Here is a 25,736-nt window from a genome sequence, read left to right as displayed (position 1 = left end):
TTTTGGGAAGTTTGCCTAATTAATGCAGCCTAACAATCCTTAAATGTATTTGAATTATAGAAATGTGTTAAAGTGTTAAAGAGATGTGTCTTTAATCTAGATTTAAACTGACAGAGTGTGTTTGCCTCCCGAACAGTGTTAGGTAGATTGTTCCAGAGTTTGGGAGCTAAATATGAAAAGGATCTGCCACTCGCAGTTGATTTTGATATTCTAGGTATAATCAAATGGCCAGTGTTTTGTAGCGGACGTGAGGGACTATAATGCAATAAGAGCTTGTTAAAATACTGAGGTGCTAAACCATTCAGGGCTTTATAGGTAATCTTTGAAACAAAATTTTAAATGTATATGTTTAATGGTCAAACTTCTTGGTTCTAGTAAAAGCTTCATTGTGAACCAGCTGGAGTTTGTTTATTAAACGTGTAAATTCAACCACCCAATAAAACATTACAATAATCTAATCTTGAGGTCATGAATTAACATTTCTGCATTTGCCATTGAGAGCATAGGTCTTAATTGATATATTTTTGAGATGGAAAATTTTGGTTTTACAAATGCAAGATATGTGGCTTTTGTACTGAGCCTTGAGGTACTCCATACTGCACTTGTGATTGATATGATACCTCGTCATTCACTGCCACAAACTGAGGGCGGTCAGATAAGTACAATTTGAACCTGTTTAGAGGAGTTCTTTATACCCATTTCAGATCTTGAAGACTCTAGTAAATCAGGGTTTGATTAGGATGCTCCATGATCAGCACAAAATAAACTCAAGCAACACTTTTGTATTTCAGGTTTTACATCTGTTAGCTTATTTACATGAGAACAACTGTGCAGCGCATCAATAAGTGTCCAGTTTGTTATGGAAAGTTTTGAAATATTGATTGAGACATTATTTGTGGACAGACAAAAGTCATATATCATAATTTTACTTTAAGAATGACAGACAAAAGGCAGACATTACAATCAAGTTATTAAAAGCTCAAACTAAATGTTTAAAATATACAATAGATCCACAGACTGCAAATACATTTAAACAGAGATTCAGAACATGTTTGGTCTGTATACCCTGACATTCACAGCATAAGTCAAGTAGTTTACACTTTGAATAATCTTGAACAGTAGTTTGAAACAACACTTCAGTAACCAAAACCACAGGTGTAATTTATGGAGGGAAAAAAACGTGATATTTAAATTATAATTAGAAAAAAAACACCAACCTAGCAGTTGAATAAAAAGGTATATGGGATTTAAATTATAATCAGATTAAAGGAATAAAAGAGTTAATTTTTAATATTTCCACCAGTGTTATGTGAGCTTTTAAAATGAGGTTCTCCATTTTGACCATTCAGGGTGCATTTCAAAAGAGCCCAAAAAACAAACAAGATGCACTAATGCTTGTAACAGACCCAAAGCTTCTGACAATGTCGCTGTAACCTTTATTCACTTTAGAGGGGTGGTTGAATTCACTGGAAAAACTGAACACCCACATATGACTCCAAAGCAGCGTTGTGAATGGACAGCTGTGTGCAGAGACTAGAAGAAGCTGGTCTTGAGTTTGATGGTGGGAGCCGCTTGTACAGTCGGCTTTGGTCCTGCTGCAGTCTTGGCTTTACTGTTGGCTTGTTTGGATCTGATGGCCGCCTCGAGTCGGGTCTTGAGTTCCGGTGCCGCCCCAATAACAGTCTTGAAGGCAGCAGGGTACAGAGGACCAGTGTGCATCAGATTCTGAAGGGCAAACTCATGCAGGCCTTTAGAGGAGGTGGAGGCCGTGGAGAAGGTAAGATCATCCAACAGGTATGAAATGAGGGTCGGGACCAGCAGAGCCAGCAACTGAACTCCTGTGTGAGAAAGACCAGATGAGTTTAAGGAAAGGAATCTGGATTACAATTTAACATTAGCTCTGTATCTCCAAAAATGTGTCTTAGTAAAGTGAGATTAAAATGATCCAAGCATATAATGCAATACAACCCAATGATGATTGAGAGATGAACAAATAAACATTCATCAAGAGATGTGAGATGTTTTGGAGGCTTAGGAAGATAAGGCTTCTGTAAACAAACGTTCCTCAAAAGATCCTGGTGTTCAGATTTGAGATTCACTGATTTTTCTACAAAATGATTCATGAAGAATCAAGTAAAGCCAAGCTGCTTCAGTCCAGTAAGTGCGAATCTGGAAATATTACTCATGCTATTCTTACATTTACTCGATAAAAATCAGTCAGGATTTGACAGCAAAAAGACAAAACACCAGCTGAAGGAGGACGTTTGTACAATTACACTAAAAGAGCTTTGACTTGATAAAAAAAATTCTAAACTATCAATTAGATTAGGGCTGCTCGATTATGGCAAAAATCCTAATCATGATTATTTTGGTCAATACTGTAATCACGATTATTTAACACGACTAAGACTGGGTCCGTAACTTTATGATTGATTAATTTAAAGATACAAATACAATAGAAAAAAAAAAAAGATACAAATGAAACTGTTGTGAATTGAATGCACAATAAAACAGCATAGTCTTTAGTGTAAGAATGAAACATGCTTTGTTTCAAATAAAAACTACAAAAGTCCCTCCGTCAAGAGCAGTGAGTGATTTTGTCTTTGTGTTTGTTGTTTGATCAACATTAAGCTCAGAGATGGCAGAAGGAATATTTATTACTCGTGGTCGCTTTAAGAGCTGCACTGATCCAATATACTGTTACACACGGATTTCCATTCTCAACTGTTTATGTTAATTGGAGACATAAATGACGAAGGTACACGAATACTCACCAAACGCCGCATTTTGACATATATTTGCATGTATTTGAGCGTTCAGGTTCATGCATCTTAACAGCGCAAATTCTCTTTTGTGCTTTTAAAAACACAACAGCAAATAAATCAAGCACATCCCATTTTTAAGTCATGTTACACGATTTTACTGATTTGCACGTGAAACTGGGCTTTTATGGAGGAGCAAAAGCGCACCGCTGGAAAGGGGGCAGAATCGAGAGAAATAATCGTTTTATCTCTATTACTGCATTTTCAGAATCGTTTGGAGCCAAAACCGAAATCGAAACTGAATTTCGATTAATTGCACTGCCCTAAAGTAGATGACAGAAAGCATGGAGTACTCTGTGTGTGAAACAGGTTTAACAGCGAAGTTTGTTTAGAAATTTGAGTATTAAATATAATGAAGTAGCTACACAGAGTTAATTGCCAAAATCATTGGCCCAGCAAAGCACTTACGGTTCTGCTCTTCTCCCATGGCCACAAGACTCTCCAACACTTTAACTCCTTCCTGGACGGCCTGAAGCTCAGCAGGTGTGGATGGTCGACTCTGCTCCACGGCCTTCAGCTTCTCCACCAGCACCGGAGCCAGCGAGTGAATGTACGGAGTTGAGAGACTGCGACATGAGTGCTGGAAGACGGACAACAGCAGCTGATAACAGCGAGCCTGAGTCTGCAAAAACACATCAAATCAAGAAGTAATTCAGTGTTTTCATCAATACAACATTCATCTGTCCTACACCTGTATATCTGCTACTCATCGATGCAAAAGTACTCTATAACAATAAAGTGAAGCACTAATCCAGACCAGGGCTCTACAGTGCAACCATTTCACTCGCAATTGCGACCGAAGACTACTGCGTGCGACTATGAAAAAATATCTAGGAGCACCATGTGTGACTGACCCGATCAGCATATTTGTGTTCGCGCTGAGGGGAGCATCAAAGGTTTCTAGGTGTGTTTGCAGAGTTGAGTAATGTATCATGGACATATCTGACGAATCCTTTCATAAACAAAGTGTAGAGAGAGTGTAAATAAGAGACTGATTGTGCAGTGGAGAGAGCTTCCTTGATTATAATGGAACTTTGTGAGATCGCAATGAACTAAGACGACTGACAGCTTTTAATGATTTTTAAGGTGACATATTGATTTAATACAACACTTAAATAAACGATTAGTTAATATTAAGTGACTTACATTGTCTGAGTATAATAGTATTGCCTGATTTTGCTCTATTTCTCAAAACTGGTCTGAACTGAACCTCTTCGCATCTCCATTCAAACACAGTGGTTTATGAATGAACGTGCATTTTTAAAGGAATCTAGTGAAATTATTCAATTTCCTATTCATAGAGTCATTTTATTCCTGAATGAATCAGCCGTTCGAATGAATCAAATGAATGAATGATTCAGCAAATAAATCAGTGACTTGCCGCCACCTGCTGGCAGATTTAGTTTCATTTTTAAATGATCTTTTCAGTTATTTAAATCATTTAATATTTCTATATTCAAAATTTTATAGGCCTATTAAAACATTAATCTCAACATGAATTTGATTGCACTCATGCCACATCTGAGCCTCATTAAACATGAAAATACACCTACAAGCCACTTTAATAAAAATAAAATAGTTATTACAGATTTCATTTGATTGGTAACTTATTCTTATTCCACTTGTTCTTATTCTGTTGTTTTAATTAGAAATTTTAAAGAGCTAAAAAAAATCGGATTTTTTGATTAATTATTAGAAGGTGCTCCTGAAACTTTGACTGTGCTCCTTAATTCTTTTAAGTTAGGAGCACAAGTGCAGAAAAGTAAGCAGACACTGTGCTACACTGATTCAACAAGGAGAACAGACACATTTATAGCGCAGTATAAAGTCTGGATCCTTGTAACTCACCCAGGGATCAGCAGAGTCGAGTCCATGTCTGTAACGCTCAATGCATCCTTTCTGGAGGACAGAGATGCCGACTAGCTCACTGCTGGCTGACAGCAGAAACAGTGTGACGGCCGTCAGCAAACTGACTTCATCCGTGGTAGCGCCGCAGGCGTCTACAGGAGAGAGAGTGTCAGAAACAGCCGAGCCACTGGTGCTAAACACAGAAACATGCATTTGTCTGACCTGGCTGTGAGTACTCCAGTACAGTGGCCAAGCTGCTCCTGACCAGCGCGCTCCACTGCGTCTGGTTCTTGGGTGACAGCGGTGAGCTGAGGATGGTTTTGATGGCCTGCAGAGCTGCAGACACGGGCGCAGAGACCGAGTTATCGGACGTCTTCACCGCCGTCTCTCTCAGCACGCCAGTGATCAGGAAGAGCACCGTGGGCAGGATGGTCATGCTTCCTAAAGCAAGAAATACAACTATACTCAGTTAAACTGGTTCATTAAAGCCTATAAAGTCTGCTGTATTATATTTGATACTTTCCTAAGGCCTCTAAATGATCAAACTTTGCTGTTAAACCTGTCACACAATCTTCTAATGTCGTCTGATTGATGAAGCTCTTTCAGTGTAATTGTACAAATGTCCACCTTTGCATGTCTTTTTGTGGTTAACGTAATAATTACTTTAGTCATATTTCCAGAGGAACACTTACTGGACTGAAGCAGCTTGGCTTTCTCCATGAATTAATTCTCTATGAATCAGTGCGTCTCAAATTTGATTATCAGGTTCTTTTGAGGAACGCTCGTTTCCAGAAGCTTTACATTCACTGTTTCTCAGTGGAGGAATGATCTTCCCAAGCCTCCAAAACATCTCATATCTTTTGAGGAACATTTATTTGTTCACCTCTCAATCATTGCATTATGTTTGGATCATTTCAATCTCATCGTACTAAGACAAATTATTGGAGATACAGTGACCGATATTTAGATCATTTTATGTCAGTATCTCCTGTACTGTTATAAAAGTCTCATTTATTTACATTACAAGCAGCAGAATTTATCTTATAAACATCAGCATCTGTACCAAATTGCATAATTTTGCTCACTTTCTTTAAAATGTAAATCTAAATGGTAATAAACTGTTCCATTTCAAAAAAAAATATTTTTCAAACTATTTTATAACTTTTATTGTATACATAAGTATGTCAGGTTTTACAGAGTTAGGGAAAGGCAGAAAATAAATGTGTAATAAATTCAATATAATTGAAATTGTACATTATTTGCAATTGACTGTAGTACTTGTTTTACCAAGTTCATGCATATTTAAACAAAAACTAATAATTGCATTGATACATCTTTAAGAAGCAGAAGCCATAGAAGTCGAAGAAGAAAAAGTCATAGAAGTAGAGGTCAAAGAAAAAGTAGAAGAAACAGAAGCCACAGAAGATGAAGAAGTAGAAGTCGAAGAAAAAGTAGAAGCAGCAGAAGCCATAGAAGACGTCAACATGTCAGGAACTGACTGTCAGATGTTTTTTTTTAAATGTGTCAGAGATAGATTTGCTTAGATTTTACCAGTATTGGTGTTGGTTGAACACAAGGTGCTGCACAATAACAAGACAAACTGATTTAAACTTTGAAAAACAGGATAAGTGTCTGGATATGTGTGTTGTGGCAGTGTGAACCGCACAGGAACCCTGGGTGTGTACCTGCAGGAGAGCAGAGTGATGGCAGCTCGGCGAGAGCCGTGACTGTGGCTGCCACCAGCCGGTTGCTGTCTTCGGACAGGTGTTGAGGTGGTGGTCTGACCGCATCGGTGTCCTCTGCTTTCAGATGAGGCAGATGACGGACCAAGATAAAGACCAGCAGCTCCATCGCAGCAAACACCAGAGATTTTCCTGGAAGAAGCTCCCCGGTTTCACCTCCTTCCCCGAGCACTGAGACACACTCCTCGTCTCCACCGTCCTCTACAGCTGCCACAAAACACACAAACATAACATCAACTATTGCTGCCAGTCTGTAGAACATGTGACTGAATTATCAATGTATGCAAATTCAACCACAGCTTTGTTTGTGGTAGTTTGCCATTATGATTTATTACTATTTTATATATGTAAAATGTGATTTGTTGCAATTTTAGAGTGATATCAAAACTCCAACAGCTGTTTCAGAGTTTGTAACTGTATCACTCCGCTTGCGGTACTTCTTATAGCGAATGTTATGGCGAACGCCCAAATCCAATATCATTTTGTAAATATTACTGTTTTCAATCAAGGAATGTATGGTTTTCAGGTGAGAATGTACTTGTTTATAGTTCAAATATGCACTTTGTTAATTAAGACAACATCTATTTGAAATTTGCGTTAACGTTTCGGACAAGGGAGCTCCAGATCGTCAGCAGCCATTCTCACCCAGATCTACTGAAATTAACCGCTGGCTCTGATGTCTCTACAGCGGTTAACCATGAGATATAATTTGTTTTGGGTAAATCAAAAACAGTAGACTTTGGTCTCATTAATCTATTATTTGTTCCAGGGAAGATAGCTTTGGCAAAATCTCATGTTTATGTAAATTCAATGCTGTATATCAGAGCGCTGCCTTTGTACTTTTGGCTGAATTGCCTAGCAACTTTTATGACGGCTGTTGTTGTTATATAAATATTAATAGTGTTTAGTATTGAGCAACAGTGTTTGTGTGTGTGTGTGTGTGTGTGTGTGTGTGTGTGTGTGTGTGTGTGTGTGTGTTTGTAATGGTGATTTTAGTTACATTGTTCCGCCATTAGATGGCGACAAGAGACTGTTTTTATGAGTCAGCAGTAAAGACTTTACAATAAAAAAAAATATTCCATTTATAGTGTCAACTTTTCATTTCACCAACAGCTTGACGCAGCGAACAAATGCACTGAGCAATAAAACCACCCTTAACAGATGAAAGGATATTAACGTTATGACAAAGATAATGCTTTCCAGACATTCAAACTAATGTTTATTGTGAATAAGAGACCAACTCGATCCTTCCATCTCTCTATTATAATACTCTACTACACATAATACAGTGAGCTTATAATACAATAACACAATTAGCTTTCAATTACTAGTTCTAAAGTGACGCTTTGGAATTAGTAAGACTTGGGCTGTTAAACTGTCAACAGATTTGAACTTGTGGTGGAAGGAAGTAGTCCTGCACAAAAGAGGACTTTAAAAGACACTTATTTTGTTGATGTATTTACACACTTGTGCCATCGAACTGTTAAATAAATGCAATACCACACTCAGAGATGTAAGATATGGCTGTATATCGGCACAGCAGTCTCTTACTGCTCACCTAGGCTACATTAATATACAAATAGCTGTTTTCTATGTAAATATATTGTAAAATGTCATTAATTCCTGTTTCATGTTTTAATGGCAACCAAGCTACACTATCGCTGAACGTTTTGTAGTAAGAATTCTTTTTCTTTTTTTAAAGAAATTAATATATTTCCTCAACAAGGGCACATTAAATTGATTACAATTCATCTGTGAAAAATAAAAATGTATCCTGGTTTCCAAAAAAATATGAAGCAGTACAACAATTTTCTTAACACTGATAATAACCAGAAATGTTTCTTGAGCAGCAAATCAGCATATTAGATTGATTTCAATGAAGACTGGAGAAATGATGCTGAAAATTCAGCTTTCATCACAGGAATCAATTACATTTTAACATAGATTCACATATAAAACAGCTATTTTAAATTGTAATACTTATAAAAAGGGATTAAAATAATTAATAATAATTCGTTACATTTATATAGCGCTTTTCTAGACACTCAAAGCGCTTTACAATGTCAGGGGTATCTCCTCATCCACCACCAGTGTGCAGCATCCACCTGGATGATGCAACGGCAGCCATAGTGCGCCAGAATGCCCACCACACACCAGCTTACTGGTGGAGAGGAGACAGAGTGATGAAGCCAATTGGAATATGGGGATGATTCAGAGGCCATGATGGTCAGAGGCCAATGGGCAAATTTGGCCAGGATGCCGAGGTCACACCTCTACTCTTTTCGAAAGATTTGGGATTTTTTATGACCACAGAGAGTCAGGACCTCGGTTTAACGTCTCATCCGAAGGACGGTGCTTTTTGGCAGTATAGTGTCCCCGTCACTATACTGGGGTGCTAGGACCCACACAGACCTCAGGGTGAGCACCCCCTGCTGGCCTCACTAGCACCTCTTCCAGCAGCAACCTAGTTTCCCCCAGGAGGTCTCCCATCCAGGTACTGACCAAGCTCAACCCTGCTTAGCTTCAGTGGGCGACCAGTCTTGGGCTACAGGGTGATATGGCTGCTGGAAAATGGTTTACCTGGGAAAATGGTTTACCTTACCTTAAGCCACCAAGATACAGTGTATAAATGTATATGAAGGAGTGTATAAAATATTCAGAACAACTAGTAGTTTGGAAATGCAGGGGTTTTGAGACACATTTAACTGATAACGACTTGCCATAGAATGGAAAACTGTGTTTACCTTGGCATAGTTGAGTAATAACAGTTTAGTAAATGGACATGACATACCATGAGTCTCAAATAGCATTGTTTTCTCCTTCTTATATAATTCTGGTGTTTGCAAAAGACCACCTAAAAATAGGTCAATTCCAACATAACAACGACTATTACGCAATAGCCCCGATCGTTAATAGTTACGCATCACCCAATCATCAGTAACGTCAGTACATCAGTAAAATAAGGCAAGCCACTGAAGGGACATGGTTAGCTTAATGCTAGCGCTAGCCTGTTACATTGCAGTACATAAGATTTCACTTACCACATAAACAGAGTAAGGAGAGATGACTGCACTGATGATGCGGTGAATGATTAACAGATCCTGAGCATCACTAAAGCATCAAAGCTTGTGTGGTAAGTCCTTCTTACGTTATACTACTTCACTGCAGTATAACGTTACACAGAGCACATGCGATCACAATAGTGAGAGTAAAATGTCGGCAGATTCAAAACGGCAGATTCAACAAACCGCATATTAAAAGCGGCTAGAGTTAAATAAATAAAGCAGCCGTAATTAAATATATATTTCCATGTGTTTCCTTACGGTGTGTTCACACGGGGCGCAAGCGTCAACGCTTAACGGAAGGCGTGGCTGACGTTTATGGTCATAGCAGCGTCAGCCAATGAAATGCTGCTCTTGAACAGGATGAACGTGATTGGCTGCCGCCTGGCCACTGTATTTGCATAGAGCGATCTGATTGGCTGACGCAGCGCTTCACTGGCGTTGCTCGCGGCAGAAGTTGAAAATTTCTCAACTTCTGCCGCGAGCAACGCGAGTGAAGCGCCGCCGACGGATCCACAATTCCTTTCGGCAAAGGTTGACGTCACCCATTCAAAGTCAATGGGAAGCGTTGACGCTTGCGCCCCGTGTGAACACACCGTTACAGCTGTGTGTGAGTGAGCAGCTCTGTGAAACAGCCAATCAGTGCAGAGCTCCTCATTATTATGCATGAACGTTCCAAATAAGGCAATAACAGAGCATTTCATTCTAGGGACAAATCCTAGGGTTGTAAATGGACCTGTAAAACCGTTTCTGGAGAATTTTTGCTCTTTTCTATGCCATATACCTTCTATGTAGATGTCAGAGAACAATTTAAAATATTGTTTCAATGCATTCTTTGGCACCTTTGATCTTCAACACTCATGGTGTGAGATGCTGATAAACTGATAAGGACATCCTTAATAAGCAGTCACTTTCATTTCCCAATTTGCTTCTCAAACCTTCAGATGACCCAGTTTAGTTATCCTAACAACTACAGGTAATCCGTCAGCCGTGACTGACCCAGTGATGTTAAGAACATATAACTGTGACTTTCACTCACTCTTGCTGCTCCTGACGTGCTCCAGATGCTCTTGAGCTGCACGGATGGTTTTCTGCACGACTGTCGTCACCTGCAGCTGCGCGCTGGGTGGGTCGCGTGTTAATAACAGCCGGTGAAGCACGTTGAGCAGCTCCACAGCCAACAACTACCACAAACCATGAATTACAGCATTAAAAACAGTACAAAACAGAACGACCACCACATGCTGTTTAGTGGCCCGTGTGTATGATTTACTACTGCCTAAAGTAAAATAAATGATAAAGATGTTGAGCAACTGCTCTGACCTGGTCTTCTGCGATGTGCGTCCGAGCGCTAGGTGAGTCCAGCAGTGTGCAGAGAGCATACAGACATGACATCACATCCTCAATGGGCTCCTCAGCCCGAGGAAAACACAGGAACTCAATGCTGATGCCTGAAACAATGTGAGAGACATTACAGCCCTTTACATACTTGAAGAGAATATGTAAAGAAGTCTTAATCAGTCTCATGAATAATTTACCCAAAAGAAGGTGCAATCTGTCTTTCACCACGTCTTCATTGTTCTTCCTCGGAGCAGAAGCCACTATAGGTCCGGTGACGGGAGCACTCTTGCCCTCCGTAGAGTCTTCAGTCATACCAAAACCTGTGCTACTGAGCCACAGAGCCTCAGCGTGCAGGACAGACGCCCATGAGTTACGGTAATGAAGCCTGGCTGTGTCTATGGTCTCAGGAGTGTAGAAAGCCCCTCCTGATGAACACATGAGCAACAGAAACTGAACATTATTGGCTTCCATTGAACAAGTACAACATTAAAGTCAATGGACCATATGCATGGATCACTTCCTTGTTTTAGACAAGCCAGCTCAGTCATTTCCGGTCAACTGTAGTGTGCCGTAATAGGAGTGTACTTTATTTTCTCTATCATCCATTCACAATCAGAGAAATGTTTTGTTTGCCTAAGAGAACCAAACATCCATGTATACCGTTTCAAGAATGGCAAACGCAAGTTTAAAAAAAAAAGTGACTAAATCGGCTAAATATGCGTGAGTCATTGCTATGATCGACAGTAATAACCGGACGAAACATCTCAAAAAAGAGCTGTGCATTAAATGATTCAGACTAAATTCAGAGTAACAAACTACAGCAGTAACAAGTTTGTGTTGGTTAAATATTTAAATATTTTTACAGTTCAATTATTTTACTTTTACAGTTCAAGATAAAGCTTAAAAGATGTAGTTATTAAATAAAATAAAATAAAATATTTCGAATTCATATTGAGTGCATTATTTAATTCTTATACCATCACTATTTAACTTATTTCATTTGTAGTGAACTATATATAAGAATTTCAATAATTCATCCTTATAGGCTGTTTATTTATTTTAATGACTTTCTGCACTTGCTATACTATATACTAAAGTGCGGCAAAAATATACAATTCATTATACTAGTAATTTTATAATACATCAAAAAGCAAGAGGTCTTGAAAAAACTATGGAGTTGAAATGGCAGCTGCAGCCAATGATTGATCCTCTGCTGCCATCTTCTGATTATATGGGTCATTTCATGTCATTTTCATCTTAAAAAGACGTTTTCTGTAAAAATATTTTTTTCCATATCATCTTTATGAATGAAAAGTGAATCTTTGAAGTGAACTTTATTGCACAGCTGTAGAGTTGAAAAATAATAGTCTTTAAAGTATTACAAGATTTTAAAAATCTGCTCACGACTATGAAGGCAAGTTACTGATTATCAAGAATACGGTTATGATGTCCTTGAAGAGAAGGGTCGCTAGCTAGCTAACGTTAGCCTAAACATATTATGATAGTGTTTAGCTGTCAGCATTTAAATATGACTTGATTTAAACTATGCAGGTTCTCTCCTGGGATTACCAGACTTGGCATTTAAATGATATGTTGTTAAATAATATGAAACTGAATGTTCATGCCGCTATCATTATTTACAATGTTGCAATTGTAGAGTCTCAAGAGTGTCCACATATATATAGCACATATAAAATGAGCTTCAGTAGAAGTTTAGGAGCTAGCTTATCATTATGCGGAAGTCCTAAAGAATGTTCCGTGGATATGGTCAATTAGTCCCACAATTCAACCTTTTTTAAGACCTGCACAATTAAAACTGATACCATCTGTACTTAAGAACAAACACATTCTCAAAATAAATCATGCATCTCAGATTCTTTTACTAATTTAACCAATTACTATTTAAATCCCTCTGGGTTTGACTTTACCTTCAGGCGGCAGCTGACTGGAGAACTCCGCAGGCAGAGTGAGCAGCGCATAGTCCCTCAACACCGCCAGCCACAGACGGCTGAGAGACGGCAGCTCCGGCTGAACTAAAGTCATCAGGCTGTCTGGAGGAAGAACATCTCCTTCATCTCCCACATCCTCATCCTCCCCCTGAGGAGGACGCGCCGGCCTGGACTGAGACTCCTTCTTTATGTTCATAGCCACGACGAACACCTAAAACCAGAGAGAGTAAGTAATGCTAATAAACGTTGGGAGGATGTTGATTTATTTTAAAAGGCCATTATCATTGTTCTTTATAATTGTAGGTGCTGAAGGGGCAAAGCTGTAAGTGTTTGACTCACCTCAGCCCATGCTTTGAGCACAGCGAGTTTCTCCATAGTAGTGGCGCTCTCACTGTACAGCTGGCTGGACTGGCCTTTACCCGCCTGAACTTTGTCCAGAGAGGATACTAAGAGGTTGTGGACACGCCGCAGATCATTGAGGTCACTGACAACACCACTGCCTATCCATGCACTGCACACCTGTACATGAATATGAGAGGAACTACTGTTAAACACTGAAGAATGCACTAATGAAGAGGTATTTTGTCTGATCAAAATGCAGTCAAATTTAAGACACCACAGGTGAATTTTAACGAACAGATATCACCATACTTTAACCATCTAATTAATTACAGAATATCAAGGTAATTGTTTTGTATTACAATTCAGTTTTCTGAAATGTTTAAATATGCAATTGAGGCCTTACCTAAATATGCACTCATTTGAATAAAAGCCCAGAACAAAAATGTGAACACTGGATGAAGTCAGGTTCAAAATTCTTGTTTGATTTTGTTGACATATTAAATGGCTCTTCCAGAGTGGATTTTTTTTTTTTCACTCCATAAATCAGAAAATACAGTCAACAGTCACAACAAAATACATTTCTACAAATGTGTATTTTGGATGTTTTCTTTTCACTATTCTAATAGAAAAAAAGCAAAAGTGTCACCCTTTGAAAGGGTACTAATATGTATAATTTAAGGGTAAATATAGTACAAAGATGTAACTTTTAGCTGTTGTACCTTAGGTACTGCCCTACAGACAACACTTTTTTTCCTGACAGTGTTGGGCTGAAATTTGACTACCTGAAATAAGACTAGGTTGCGGTGTAGTCTAAAGACGGGTTAAACGTTTACCTGGCAGGCTTTGGCAGTGATGTCTGACGGTGTATCTGGGGAAAAGGCTGGTCGGAGTGCAGCACCAACCTGCAGTTTAAGAAAATATAATTAATTCATTAATGTCACCATGAAATCAAATTCAAAATTCTAATTTTATTGTGAACAATTCAACCATGAATGGGTTTCATTGTTTTAAAGTGTTTTGAGCTGGTGCTTCCAAATCATTGTGACTTTAAAATGTGTATATAATGTAAGACAATGAAACAATACCAAATCAAAACATCAAAAAGACAAGGGTCTGATGCATGTATGATGCAGCTCATTTTATTTTGAAATTGAACATTTAGCTTGAACTGAACTAAAATAAATTGTGCTTAAAAATTTGTTAATTAAAATAAATCTTTAAAATGTACTGTATTTGAGCAAAAAAAAAAAAAAAAACTCTTTAACTGACATGTTAATTCAAAGCGTGTTTCTGTCTTCTTGTGGTTTCTAATAAAGTAGTGACTGCCAGTGCATTAACATGTCATATGACTGAACGCAATCGAATGAGTGACATTCACAACACTAGACACACACTGAGAACACTGACATTGGCCTGATACTGCTCCAGGATCACATGACCAGGAAACTCTGGCTCCGGCACAGCGGCGAACTTCTTAATGATGTCCTCGAGAGCCTGCAGACCAGCCATGCGCAGCTGGTTACTGTGGTCTGTGGCAGCCATGAACGCCATGCGAATCAGGTCACACAAGTGCAGCACGAGGAGGTCAGCTGCAGAAGATACAACAAATCATAATTTAACTCCCACTTTAAATGTGCTGGTTGATCACACTCTGCTTTTAAAAGGGTCATATGACGCAGTTTCTTGTTTTCCTTTGTCTTTGGAGTGTTACAAGCTGTTTGTGCATAGATAAGAAATGTGAAGTTGCAAAGCTTAAAGTCTCAAAACCAAAGAGATATTTATTATAAAAGTTAAGACTCAGCCACATCTCCCTAAAACGGCTCGTTCAAACACGCCCCACTGGTGTAGATTAGATTAGCATAACACCGCCCATATGTATGTGGAACTTTTACCGGCTGTAGTAGTGTTGCAGATGTTGTGGAGACGCAGTGTGTTTCATTGCCAAAGCAAAAGTACTTTGTTTGTCCTTCCAAATGAGGACACAACTAGAAATCAGTGGTTAAGTTATATTTACAACACTGTTCCTGAACAATACAATGCAAATATTCAAGAGGGTGATGTGCATTTCACTGCGGACTGTTTGCTGAACCTGGGAGAGCAGCTTCCAATGCCAGCTGTACACAAAGGGTTAAGGCTATAAAGTGGGGCAATTCAAATGTTGCAAAGACACTCCACGCTTCTGACTCGCAGCCTGTAAGTACGTTTTCATATTTAAAGAACTCAGTACTGACTATTCAAACGCAAGTTTTGAGTAGTGCTTGATGTTTCTCATTCTACGATCGCAAATGCAGACATGGTGTTATGATTATGCGCGTGACACACTGCAATGCGTAAAAAGACAGCATGAGTCATTACAATCAGTAGCTATGTCCCCACTGGATGCAACAAATGCCTCGTTTATAATGGGTTTTATTGTTTGTCTCATCACGCTGAGAAACGGCATCACAACATGGTAAGGGACGTAACATTTCCGTCACACGCTTGAGGTATTCGGCCAATCACAGCACACCGGATAGCTGGCCAATCAGAGAACACCTCGGTTTCCATCAACGATGAGTTTTATAAAAATCGTTGTAAAAATGAGTTTCAGAAAGGCGAGTCAGAGAAGAGCAACAATAATGTACAGTATGTGGAAAATAATGTTTTTTGAACACATTGCATTACAACAAATACACAAAATAATGCTCTCTTTAGCAACATCATATGACCCCTTTAAAATGCCTGACAAATTTCAACCAAAAATGAAAATTCCTTCATTATTTACTCCCAACATCAAATGAATGCCATCCCTCCTGTGCATGAAGAGTCACAGATGATTACCTTCAGGTTTTTTAGCCTTGGCGACACGGGCAGCGGCCAGATCAAAGTGGGCCTTGTCTGCATTTTCACAGAGATGAATGATACGGCACAGACAGTCGGCAGCAAACACTCGAGTAACCCAGCGGGGCGCCACGGACGGTTTGGACTTGTCATCCTGACCCAGTGATGTGAACATGATGTCATCATCCATCTCATCCTTCTTCTCAGAGTCTTCCTCCTCATCCTTCCTTCTGCCATCAGATAAAACAGTTCCGCCAACCTCTGCAACACAAGCACAGATCAAATACAAGTTGGAATGAGAAAATCCTGCCGATTACAGTAAAATGTGCACCATTTCTAACACCCAGTCGATCACTGGCAAAATTCTGGGTTGGCTTAGCTTTAGTATATCAGTATCAATAGTGCCCTCAAGCAGCACATAAAAAATGGTGTTGTTCTGGCTCATGTGTCTAATTAATCGCATTCTTTCAAAATTATCACAAACAAACGAGATTATCATCACTCACTGTATTATAAAATGTTATCTACAATAAGATGATAATAGCACTTTATTTTACATGTACATTTACATGTATTTGGCTGAGATACAACTTTTTGAAAATCTGAGGGTGCAAAAAAATCAAAATATTGAGAAAATCGCCTTTAAAGTTGTCCAAAAGAAGTCCTTTTTTATTTTACAAAATATCTTCATGGAGCATGATCTTTACACAGTATCTTAAAGATTTTTGGCATAAAAGAAACATCGATAATTTTGACCAATACAACGTATTTTTGGCTATTGCAACAAATATAGCCATGCTACTTAGGACTGGTTTTGTGCTCCAGGGTCACATTTTTGACAATCACTAAAGAACCTCTAAACAGCTGCCATGAAATCTCACTTCTTGTACAATGCATTAATTTTCATTCGATTCTATTATGAAAAACTAAAGAACCTGGAAAATTCTTAAACCAAACTCCACACTTTCCCAAACCCTGTAGGAACCCGGAAGTCCTTATGGCTGCAGGTTCAAACAATTTGTTGTTATCCTATCCTGTAAACTCATTAGATGCATGTATTATTTACAGGCTAGACTTATAAATGTACTGCTTTATCTCATTCTAGTCATAAAGACTTCAGCTCAAAAACACTGCCAATGAACTGTTGTTACCTGTAGTAGCTGCCAGAACATCTTTGCAGAGTTTGAGCCAGTGAGGAAGTTTCTCCACAGCCAGAGACGAGAGCATGTGACCTAACGTGTCATGAATGTCCGAACACAGCTTCCTGTCCGTCTCACGGTCCAGCATTCCAAACAGGACACCTTCCAAACCTGTCTCTGTGATATTCAGATCTGAAAAAATACCAGATATAACCGATTCAGAGATTTGCTGGGATACATATTATATAAATATTATGGGACACGTTACGTACTGAAGCTCGTGTTGTCTTTGCTGTCTCCAGCCCTCCTGGCGAGACTCATGGCGTACTCACAGACCTCCGCCGCCTCGCGCTGAGCCAGCTGCCGGAGACACGCCACAGCGGCCCGCCGTAACAGCAGGTGAGAGCTGCACAGATGCACCTGTGCACACGCAAACACACATCACCTACTGTCAGACACACGTGTGGAAAATCAGCTTGAACTGATTTAACTGCGTATATTCTCCATGTACTCATATTTGCAGCCAACCAAGAAATGATTCCCTAAGGCAGAGCTCTAAATGCGAACATGTTAAATCTGTAGTTGATGAAGCAGCCTTACACAGAGGCTGGGCACCAGGCTGGACAGGTTGACGTGTCGCGGTGCAAACATGTGCAGCTGCTGCAGACAGGAGATGGCCGCCGCCTGGACCAGAGAGTCCGAGTGATCCTGCATGATGGCGCAGCCCACCAGACACGACGAACGGATCGTAGAGACGCTGCCACTGTTACCTGGCCAAAAAAAAAAAAAACTGAGTTAGAAATAATTAAAGTACTCTTCTGCAGACACATCTTAACATTTTATGTTCACCTATGTAACACTGATAGGGCTAGGGATGCATGAGACAGAGGAAAATGCAGTATGTGATAATGTGTCACTTTTTAATTAGGGCCTTAACATGCTCAGAAACTCTTGACAATTGGCACACATGTTGGAATCTGCGGTCATTAGGACCCCACAGAGACTGAGACCCAGATGCGACACAGGGGCTCTATGGCGCCCCCTGGAACACAGTCAGGAAACTTGATGTATAGCTCATACATACTTGCACGTATACTTATGAAACTTGGTACACATTTAGACCTCACTGAGCTGAACAAACTTAGCACTCCATGTCATATGCTCCGCCTAACAGGAAGTGAGCTATTCAGGGCTTTTTGAAAAGCGCATGCTGTGGAATTTGAGATACTCCTACTGGGTTTTTCCTCTGATTGCCACCAAACTTTGTCAACATGAACTCAAGATACTGGGGATGCTAAACTGCAAGGTTTATATATATATAACTATATATACTATACTATAATAACTGTTGCCCACATTGTCTGATTCTGATCAAACTTCAGCAGTTTGTTCCTTGTATGATGCCGATCACATAGATGTGACTGTTAGATGTTAAAGTTATAGTGCCACCAACTGGCAATAGAAAGTGTCATTTTCATAATGCTTTGAAATCAGCCTCTTGTTTTTACTCTATTTGCTTCAAACTTCATCTGAATAATGTAAAAACACAGCCGATGTAAAACTGTGAAGGGATTCTTGATATTACTGTTGCCATGGCAACCTGTCAAACTTTAATATTCTTTCCAGTGATTCTGAGGCACTTAACATTCTTAGAATTTCATGAAACTCAAAACACACATCAGTACTGATGATAGTTAGACACTGACAAAAGCTCATAAATGGGCATGGAGGAGGCTCCACCTTTTGACAAAAGTTGGGGAGGTTAGTTTTTGCTACAGCCACCAAACTCAGTACATATATTATTCTCATCAAGCTGGACAACTTTCTAATTTACAGTTATTAGCTACGACCAACGGGAAATCAATTATTTTGGTTTAAATGTGGATTTTTTGGGAAAAATCAGGCTATGGAATAATAAGTTTGTCAACATGATGCCAAGATACTGGAAATTCTAAATTGCAAATGGATTTGGGATATTTTGAAGTGTGTTGCAATGGAGATTTATAAAAGTAGCTTACTTTAATCTTTAAATTGTATTATCCAAAACTTTTTACATATGGAGAACAAGTAATTTTCAAGAAACATGATGTTTTCCTGATGCCACCGGGGTGGGAGCTGCAAAGGCATTCAGCTGGAGTGCCTGATTTTTTGTTAGGCCCTAAGCATGATGCATTTATAAAAACTAAGCATGTTTCCTGAGAATGACTTGTTCTCCATATGTAAAATTGAAGAGTTTAAATAATTTAATAACACTTTAAAGATATACTGTTACTTTAATAAATCGCCATGGCAAAACCGTTCAAGACATCCTTTCGCAGCATTTTGAAATATCACTGAAATCTAAAATGTTGTTATTGTAACAACTTTATTTCCTGCAAAAAAATAACTACATTGTGACATATTACTCGTATTGTGATGTAGTAATTAGGTATCACCTACTCCTATTGTCCAGCTTTGAATTCAATCAAATAGAGGTCTACACAAACAGAAAGCTTAATTACACAACTGACATGTGCATAATGACACAGACCAATTCTGAAAATAACTGCTCTTTTGACTCTTTTTTAACAATTAAGGAAAAACAATAAAAAATGATGCAGAACCCAGGTTGCAACTAACCTAATTTTGATAACTGATTCACTTAATTAATTCATTCATCACAGTAGGCTAAATATTATTCCACATTTTACTAAGAAAACATGTTTTTCCTAACTGTCCCGGTGCTTTTCCCTCATGTAATGTGCATAATGTACATCATGTATAATATACAGTTTTTCCTACTGGATTTTGTGAATGCATCAAACTGTGGTGGGCCACCTCTGTCTTGTACTTAATGGGAAACACTGCTATGTTTTAAGCACAAATACTACAACTGGTAATTGTTTGGTACCCTGTAGTTCTGGGCCCACGGTGGTGATGAGCGCTCCGAGACACCGGCCCAAACACTGATGCACCTCTGTGTGTGAGGGGGGGACCGTTAGGAGCAGCGTCAGCACCAGAGACAGGGTGGGCTCCACATAACCGCGGTACATGGGCCCGCTGGAGTCCACGATGAGAGCCAGAGAGTGCAGCGCCCATGTCTGAAACAACCACACCAACACATCACACATCTGACCTCACCAGCAGCAGAACTCTCTTCAAACTAGGGATGCACCGAAATGAAAATTCTTGGCCGAAGCCGAACAAAAAAAAAACACAAACTGAACACGTTTTTTTTTCGTGTTTTTCCCCCATGCATTTCGACAATTTTTTCACTATTGCATAAATTAAATAGCCAAAATGTGCTTTTTACAGTTTTGTTTTGCTTTTCAAAAAAAAAAAAAAAAATCAATTACAAAACAACAATTTGAAAATATTTACTTAACACTGAACATTATTAATATTCTAGCCGACATTATAGCCTACCAACAAAGCACAATTTAACTTTAACAAGTTAGTAAATAATATTCTTTGGCCATTTTTAAGACCCCCTTCTTGAGTCAGGCATGTGTTTTAATGTACAAATAAATGCAGCCTTGCTGAGCAAAAAACAATGCTAGAATAAATGTATTAATAGAGCTGCTCATCATTATTTTTGTCTTTCTTTTTTATTTTATTTGACAGAACAACAGTAAAATGACAATACTAACATTTATGAACGTTCACTTTTTGCTGACAGCAGCAGATTTATGAATGATTGTCATCTTTGGTCTTTGAACCCTGGCTAAGGAGCTGCTGCAGCGCTGTCAGAGTAAATACAATTGGTGCGTGTATTAGACAACATAACGTTCTGTAGTTTATTTACTTATGGATGATTTCAGTCATCATACAGTAACCTTTCTTCTCATGAAGACATGCGATGCGCTTCTAAACAGTCTCTCGCTGTCGCTGCTTGGAATGATTTTTGTCTTTCTCTGACAGTTTTAAATGCTTCTACACTGACCACATGTTTGCTGCATTAGTGCACGCCTCTATTTGTTTGTTTCACAGCTCACCTGGACCTCGTGACACGTGGCGTCTTGAGCCAGGGCCAGCAGGATGCTAACGCTGGTCTTGAGGTGCTGTCCTGACCCAATGCCGCCCACATAACGGTGCAGGCATCCTAAAGCCAGAGAGTGACCCGTCCTGGACACCACGTCACGTGCCGACTTCAGCCTGAACAGAAGATCAAAGAAAGAAAAAATGAGAAACACCAAGACAAACATAAGGAAATAGCAAGAAACAAGACAACATCCATTCCACGATCCTGCACACCACAGTTTTCTTGACATTCAGTTTGATTAATGAGGGCGTTTAGCTTGCATACTTGTCAAAGCTGTGCTGTGCCATCCTGGCGATGAAAGAAGCTTCTCCTACAACTTGTGCCATCCTGCCCAGAGCCTCTCCAGCAGCACAGCGCAGGATGGGGTTAGGGTTATCCAGCGCACCCATCACCAGCGCTAGAGCTGATTTACGCACCTCCTCCGGGCCGAGACTGCTCTTGTTCTCAGCCAGACCCTGTACAAACACAGAAAACAATCAACTATTTTTTTTTTTTGAAGGCTGAAAAGCTACACCAGTAGATATTGAAGGCAGGATATGAACCTTGAGGGCGCTCAGCACTGCAGTGAATATGTTCAACTGAACAGCCTGCTGACGGACTCCTTTAGCTTGTTTGATGCATTCAGCAAAGTGATCCAGCATTTGCAACCTGGAATAGACAACAGGACATTAAATAAATCACAACCAATGCTCTACAGGAACGGCTAATGCTATGAACCCAATCCTTAATTTTATATTCACTGAGGAAACAAGAACATCCATTAGCACTACAGATTTGGTGATAGTAAAATTTCTCAATGTTTTTGAACAAAGTTTTGATCATGGAATACAGTAAAAACATATTATTACATTTAAAAGTGGAAATGTATTGTAAAATGTAATTGATTGGTGTGGTCAAAGCTAAATTTTCAGCATCATTGCTCTAGTCTTTAATGTCATGTGATTCTTCAGAAATCATTCTAAGATGCTGATTTGCTGCTCAACAAACATTTCTGATTATTATCAATATTGAAAACAGTTCATATTTTTGTGGAAAATGACATTTTTGCTTTTTATTCTTTGAAGAATAGAAAGAACTTGAATTAAAAGAACAGAATTTATTTGAAGTAGAAAATGTGTGTAACATTATTCATTTCTTTTATTTCATTCTAAATAAAGGTAATAGAAACACAAATCTTACTGACCCTTTTTTATCTTTTATATGGTAGTGTGGTATTTGATCTTTAATATACAGATGGACTTTGGACCAAAAAAAATTCACTACTGTCTGTGACCCCAAATAACATCAAACACAGAAAGCAATAGAAGGCCAACACAATGCTGAATGAAAGTACCTGTGTTTGAAAGAGACGTGAGGAAAGACGACTCCAAACAGAGCGACGGAGGCATCGATCACAGACACCCCGAGTGGCAGTGGTCCAGGCATGGCCTCCACCGCAGGGACACGCAGGTATATGGAGGACGGGTCGTGTTCGAGAGCGCCACTGCCTGATGCACTGTTGGGCTGCAGCTGTGTCACAGAAATACATGAAAACATCACAAAACTGCATGAAAGTCATGCTAAATTAATCCTGTGCACTAAAAAAAGCTGCAGAGGATTACTAAAGGGTCATTCTGTGTCAACTCAACCCGAGGTCCCCTGTTCAAATTTTTGATTTTGCTAATAATTTTTATGAAGAAAGATATGTGATGAAAGACAAAATATCAAATGTCTTGGATGAATATCTACTGAGTAATCTGCGATTCTGTAAAGGGGGTCAAAATGCCAATTTTCACCTTAGATTCAGAGTCAAGTTACGGGGGGTAAAAATGACTTCAGAAAGATGGCAGCATCACAATGTTGTTTTCACACAGAGATTGGTAGCTCTGTTAGTAAAATCTGTTGACTTTAGCAATCTGTTACATTATGTGCCAACGGTGACCATTCCAAAATGGGTTTTTGCTCCAAAGTTTGAATGTCTGTAACTAGCTTTTTACTAAGTTTTTAGTATTAAGTACTTAATTGGATACAATTAAAATTGTAATATTATTCCTCCTTCAGAAATTGTTCTTTAAATAAGTATTAGCTAATTTGGTTTCCGACCACTGAAAATGTGTAATTTTCAATAATCTGGACATGGAGCCTCATTGAGATCCCCATATCTGTAGGGCCTAGAAAATTATGATTCCACAAAAAAAAGACCTAAAATTTAAAATCCTATTGTAATACATTTTCTACCTCTTTAGGTTTAGCACACAAACTTTGGAAAAATAATATTTATGGCACTCAGACAGGTATGTTTAATGCAGTTGTGCTGACTGAAGGAAACAAGATACATCTCTAGTTTCAACAGTATTTGTTCTTCAGACATTCCTCTTTAAAACAAAATATTTATGCAAACTGGCCCACATTTGGTTTTTAAAGACAGAAAATGTGTACATTTTAGTGATTTAGTCCTGGAGCCATATTGAAATTCCAATATCTCTGGAAGCGAACCATATAGGGCCTTGAAAATGAAGATGCCAAAAGAAAAGTTTGTGTAGACCAAATATTTAAAAAGGCACTAAGATATATTTAATACTTCTTGATTTACAAGCATGCAAACTTTAAAGAAAGAACTTGAAAAGTGCCGTTTCCCCATTTTTGAATGGTCACCATTGGCACATAATGCAGCAAATTTGCTCAAGTCAACAGATTTCACTAAAAGACCTACCAATCTCTGTGTGAAAATAACATTATGCTGTTGCCATCTTTATGAAGTAATTTTTACCCCCCTGTAACTTGACTCTGAATCTTAGGTGATAAATCACCATTTTGACCCCCTCTAAAAATAGTGGATTACTCAGTAAATATTCATCAATGACATTTAATATATTTTGGCTTTCATCACTACACATGTTGATCTTTCTTCAGAGAAAATATCAGCAGAATCCAAAAACTGAGCCGAGGAAGTTTTGATTGGTTTGACACAGAATGACTCTTAAGCCAAACACTGGGGGTTATAATGTGAAATATAAATGCACAGTTGCCATTCACCCATTAAATGAGTATTTATGCACATCTTCAAAGTGATTACCTGATCCTCAATGGACTTATGATCTGTTTCCTGAAGCCACGAGCCCATCAGCACGCTGTCGTCATAATGGCAGAGCGAGCGCAGCAGAGATGTGGTGGTGTTGGCGGAGTTATCTGTGAGCGTGAACTCTGCCACCAGCTCCCTCAGAAGAGCATTAAAACTGCCTGTGAATCATGGGGAAATCATAACTCATAATCGGCTCTCACGTCATCAGTGCTGACAGCAGCAGTGCAGGTGTTTGTGACGGACTTGCCTTCATATGTCTTGGGCGGCAGCAGCGCCAGTATGTCGTAGAGTCGCAGTCGGACCATGGCAGCGCTGGCCTTCAGATGAGCTCCATGAACCTTGATCACTGCAGGAACACTGCACACCAAAAACACTTGTAAGTAATGCATCTTGTGTCTTTTAGCAGAACTGTGCATAAGAGAAAAAAAAAGTCCTGCTACAGCATCATTATTAAGTATTTACACAAGATGTCTATTTCAATTAAATGCTGTTCTTTTGAACTTTCTACTCACAATAAACAATAAAAAATAAAATGTATCAGTTAAAGGCACAATTTGTAAGTTTCTGCCATTAGAGGGTGCATATTCAAAACAAACACAGAAACAAAGGCGTAGTTTGATCATGCCGTGATTAAGTGTGGAATCATGGGAGTTGTTGTCTTCATCCCCACAGCCGATGCAATCTAACAAGCTTATTAAGGTCACTGTAGTATGAAGCGGCATGGGGCTGAAAGTCACAGAAGCAAAACAAGGGCGCTAGAGCGATTGCTAATGAGGGATGAGCGCGACATGCTCGAAAGCAGCGGCGCTTTTACTATGCCACAGTCGCTGCTTCTGCTTCTTCCAGTGCATATGTTGGAAAATCAGCACTGTTTTATCATACTAAATACACTGAGTGCATTGAAAGTTCAGCTATAATGCTACTATGTGTCCGTCACCTGTCTAATAAAATGCATAACATATTAAAGTGTCTTAGGGGTTTCTGTTTTCTACAAAATAAAACCAGAAATTCGAGGGCGTATGACGTCACTGGCAGGCGACATTACGACACAGTACGTTACACTAGTTCAAATTGCTTATTTCTCTGGAATTAAACATTCTTCGAAAAATTTGGGATAATGTAAGTACACAAGCCAGCAAAATATATAATACTGTTCTAGTGTTTTTTTTTTTTTCATTTTAATAAAAAAATCTTACATATGTGCCTTTAATTCAGAAATTTGAGATAAAACTCAGAGAAATAGAAATAAAGTCAGCATAGAGATATGAAATTTACACTTATTTATTACATATTACATTTTGAATTAACTCAAAGAATTGCAAACCTACCTAATTTTGTGCACAGAAGGATGTTTCTGGATCACAAAATGCATGTTATGAACACAATACTTATTTTGTGTGTTAAAATTAAAATAAGTGACCCAAAAATAAATAAATAAATAAATTCACAGCCAGTCAGAACATTTGAATTCAGATGTTTTGAGTTTATAGTTTAATTTTAGATGTTTTGAGTTTATGTCTCTGAATTTTTATTTCTAATAAAGTACTTTTAACCTAAAAACTCACATGACATGACTTTTTACAGTTGGT

At 38.8% G+C, this 25,736-nt stretch overlaps 1 protein-coding gene across 1 annotated transcript in view; it reads right to left on the bottom strand.

Moving 5' to 3' along the window:
• Window positions 1-393: 393 nt before the first annotated feature.
• The window catches only part of heatr5b (HEAT repeat containing 5B), a 41,998-nt gene continuing 16,655 nt past the window's right edge, over window positions 394-25,736 (bottom strand). The window contains exons 14-36 of the mRNA XM_073834322.1: window positions 24,391-24,504; window positions 24,142-24,301; window positions 22,420-22,595; window positions 21,629-21,734; window positions 21,351-21,541; window positions 21,040-21,199; window positions 19,956-20,145; window positions 17,666-17,835; window positions 17,338-17,485; window positions 17,078-17,257; window positions 15,927-16,187; window positions 14,514-14,695; window positions 13,940-14,008; window positions 13,104-13,283; window positions 12,744-12,975; window positions 11,013-11,240; window positions 10,798-10,925; window positions 10,514-10,658; window positions 6,356-6,619; window positions 4,893-5,111; window positions 4,671-4,822; window positions 3,231-3,444; window positions 394-1,838 (exon numbers count right to left, since the gene is read on the bottom strand). Coding sequence (XP_073690423.1) covers window positions 1,534-1,838; window positions 3,231-3,444; window positions 4,671-4,822; window positions 4,893-5,111; window positions 6,356-6,619; window positions 10,514-10,658; window positions 10,798-10,925; window positions 11,013-11,240; window positions 12,744-12,975; window positions 13,104-13,283; window positions 13,940-14,008; window positions 14,514-14,695; window positions 15,927-16,187; window positions 17,078-17,257; window positions 17,338-17,485; window positions 17,666-17,835; window positions 19,956-20,145; window positions 21,040-21,199; window positions 21,351-21,541; window positions 21,629-21,734; window positions 22,420-22,595; window positions 24,142-24,301; window positions 24,391-24,504 — 4,174 coding nt within the window. The 3' untranslated portion in view covers window positions 394-1,533. The remainder of the gene's footprint in view (window positions 1,839-3,230; window positions 3,445-4,670; window positions 4,823-4,892; window positions 5,112-6,355; window positions 6,620-10,513; window positions 10,659-10,797; window positions 10,926-11,012; window positions 11,241-12,743; window positions 12,976-13,103; window positions 13,284-13,939; window positions 14,009-14,513; window positions 14,696-15,926; window positions 16,188-17,077; window positions 17,258-17,337; window positions 17,486-17,665; window positions 17,836-19,955; window positions 20,146-21,039; window positions 21,200-21,350; window positions 21,542-21,628; window positions 21,735-22,419; window positions 22,596-24,141; window positions 24,302-24,390; window positions 24,505-25,736) is intronic.

The sequence above is a fragment of the Garra rufa genome, chromosome 2 (assembly GCF_049309525.1).
Source record: "Garra rufa chromosome 2, GarRuf1.0, whole genome shotgun sequence".
Taxonomy (NCBI): domain Eukaryota; kingdom Metazoa; phylum Chordata; class Actinopteri; order Cypriniformes; family Cyprinidae; genus Garra; species Garra rufa.
Note: the sequence above shows the minus strand (reverse complement) of the source record. Positions and strands in the feature narration are given on the sequence as shown.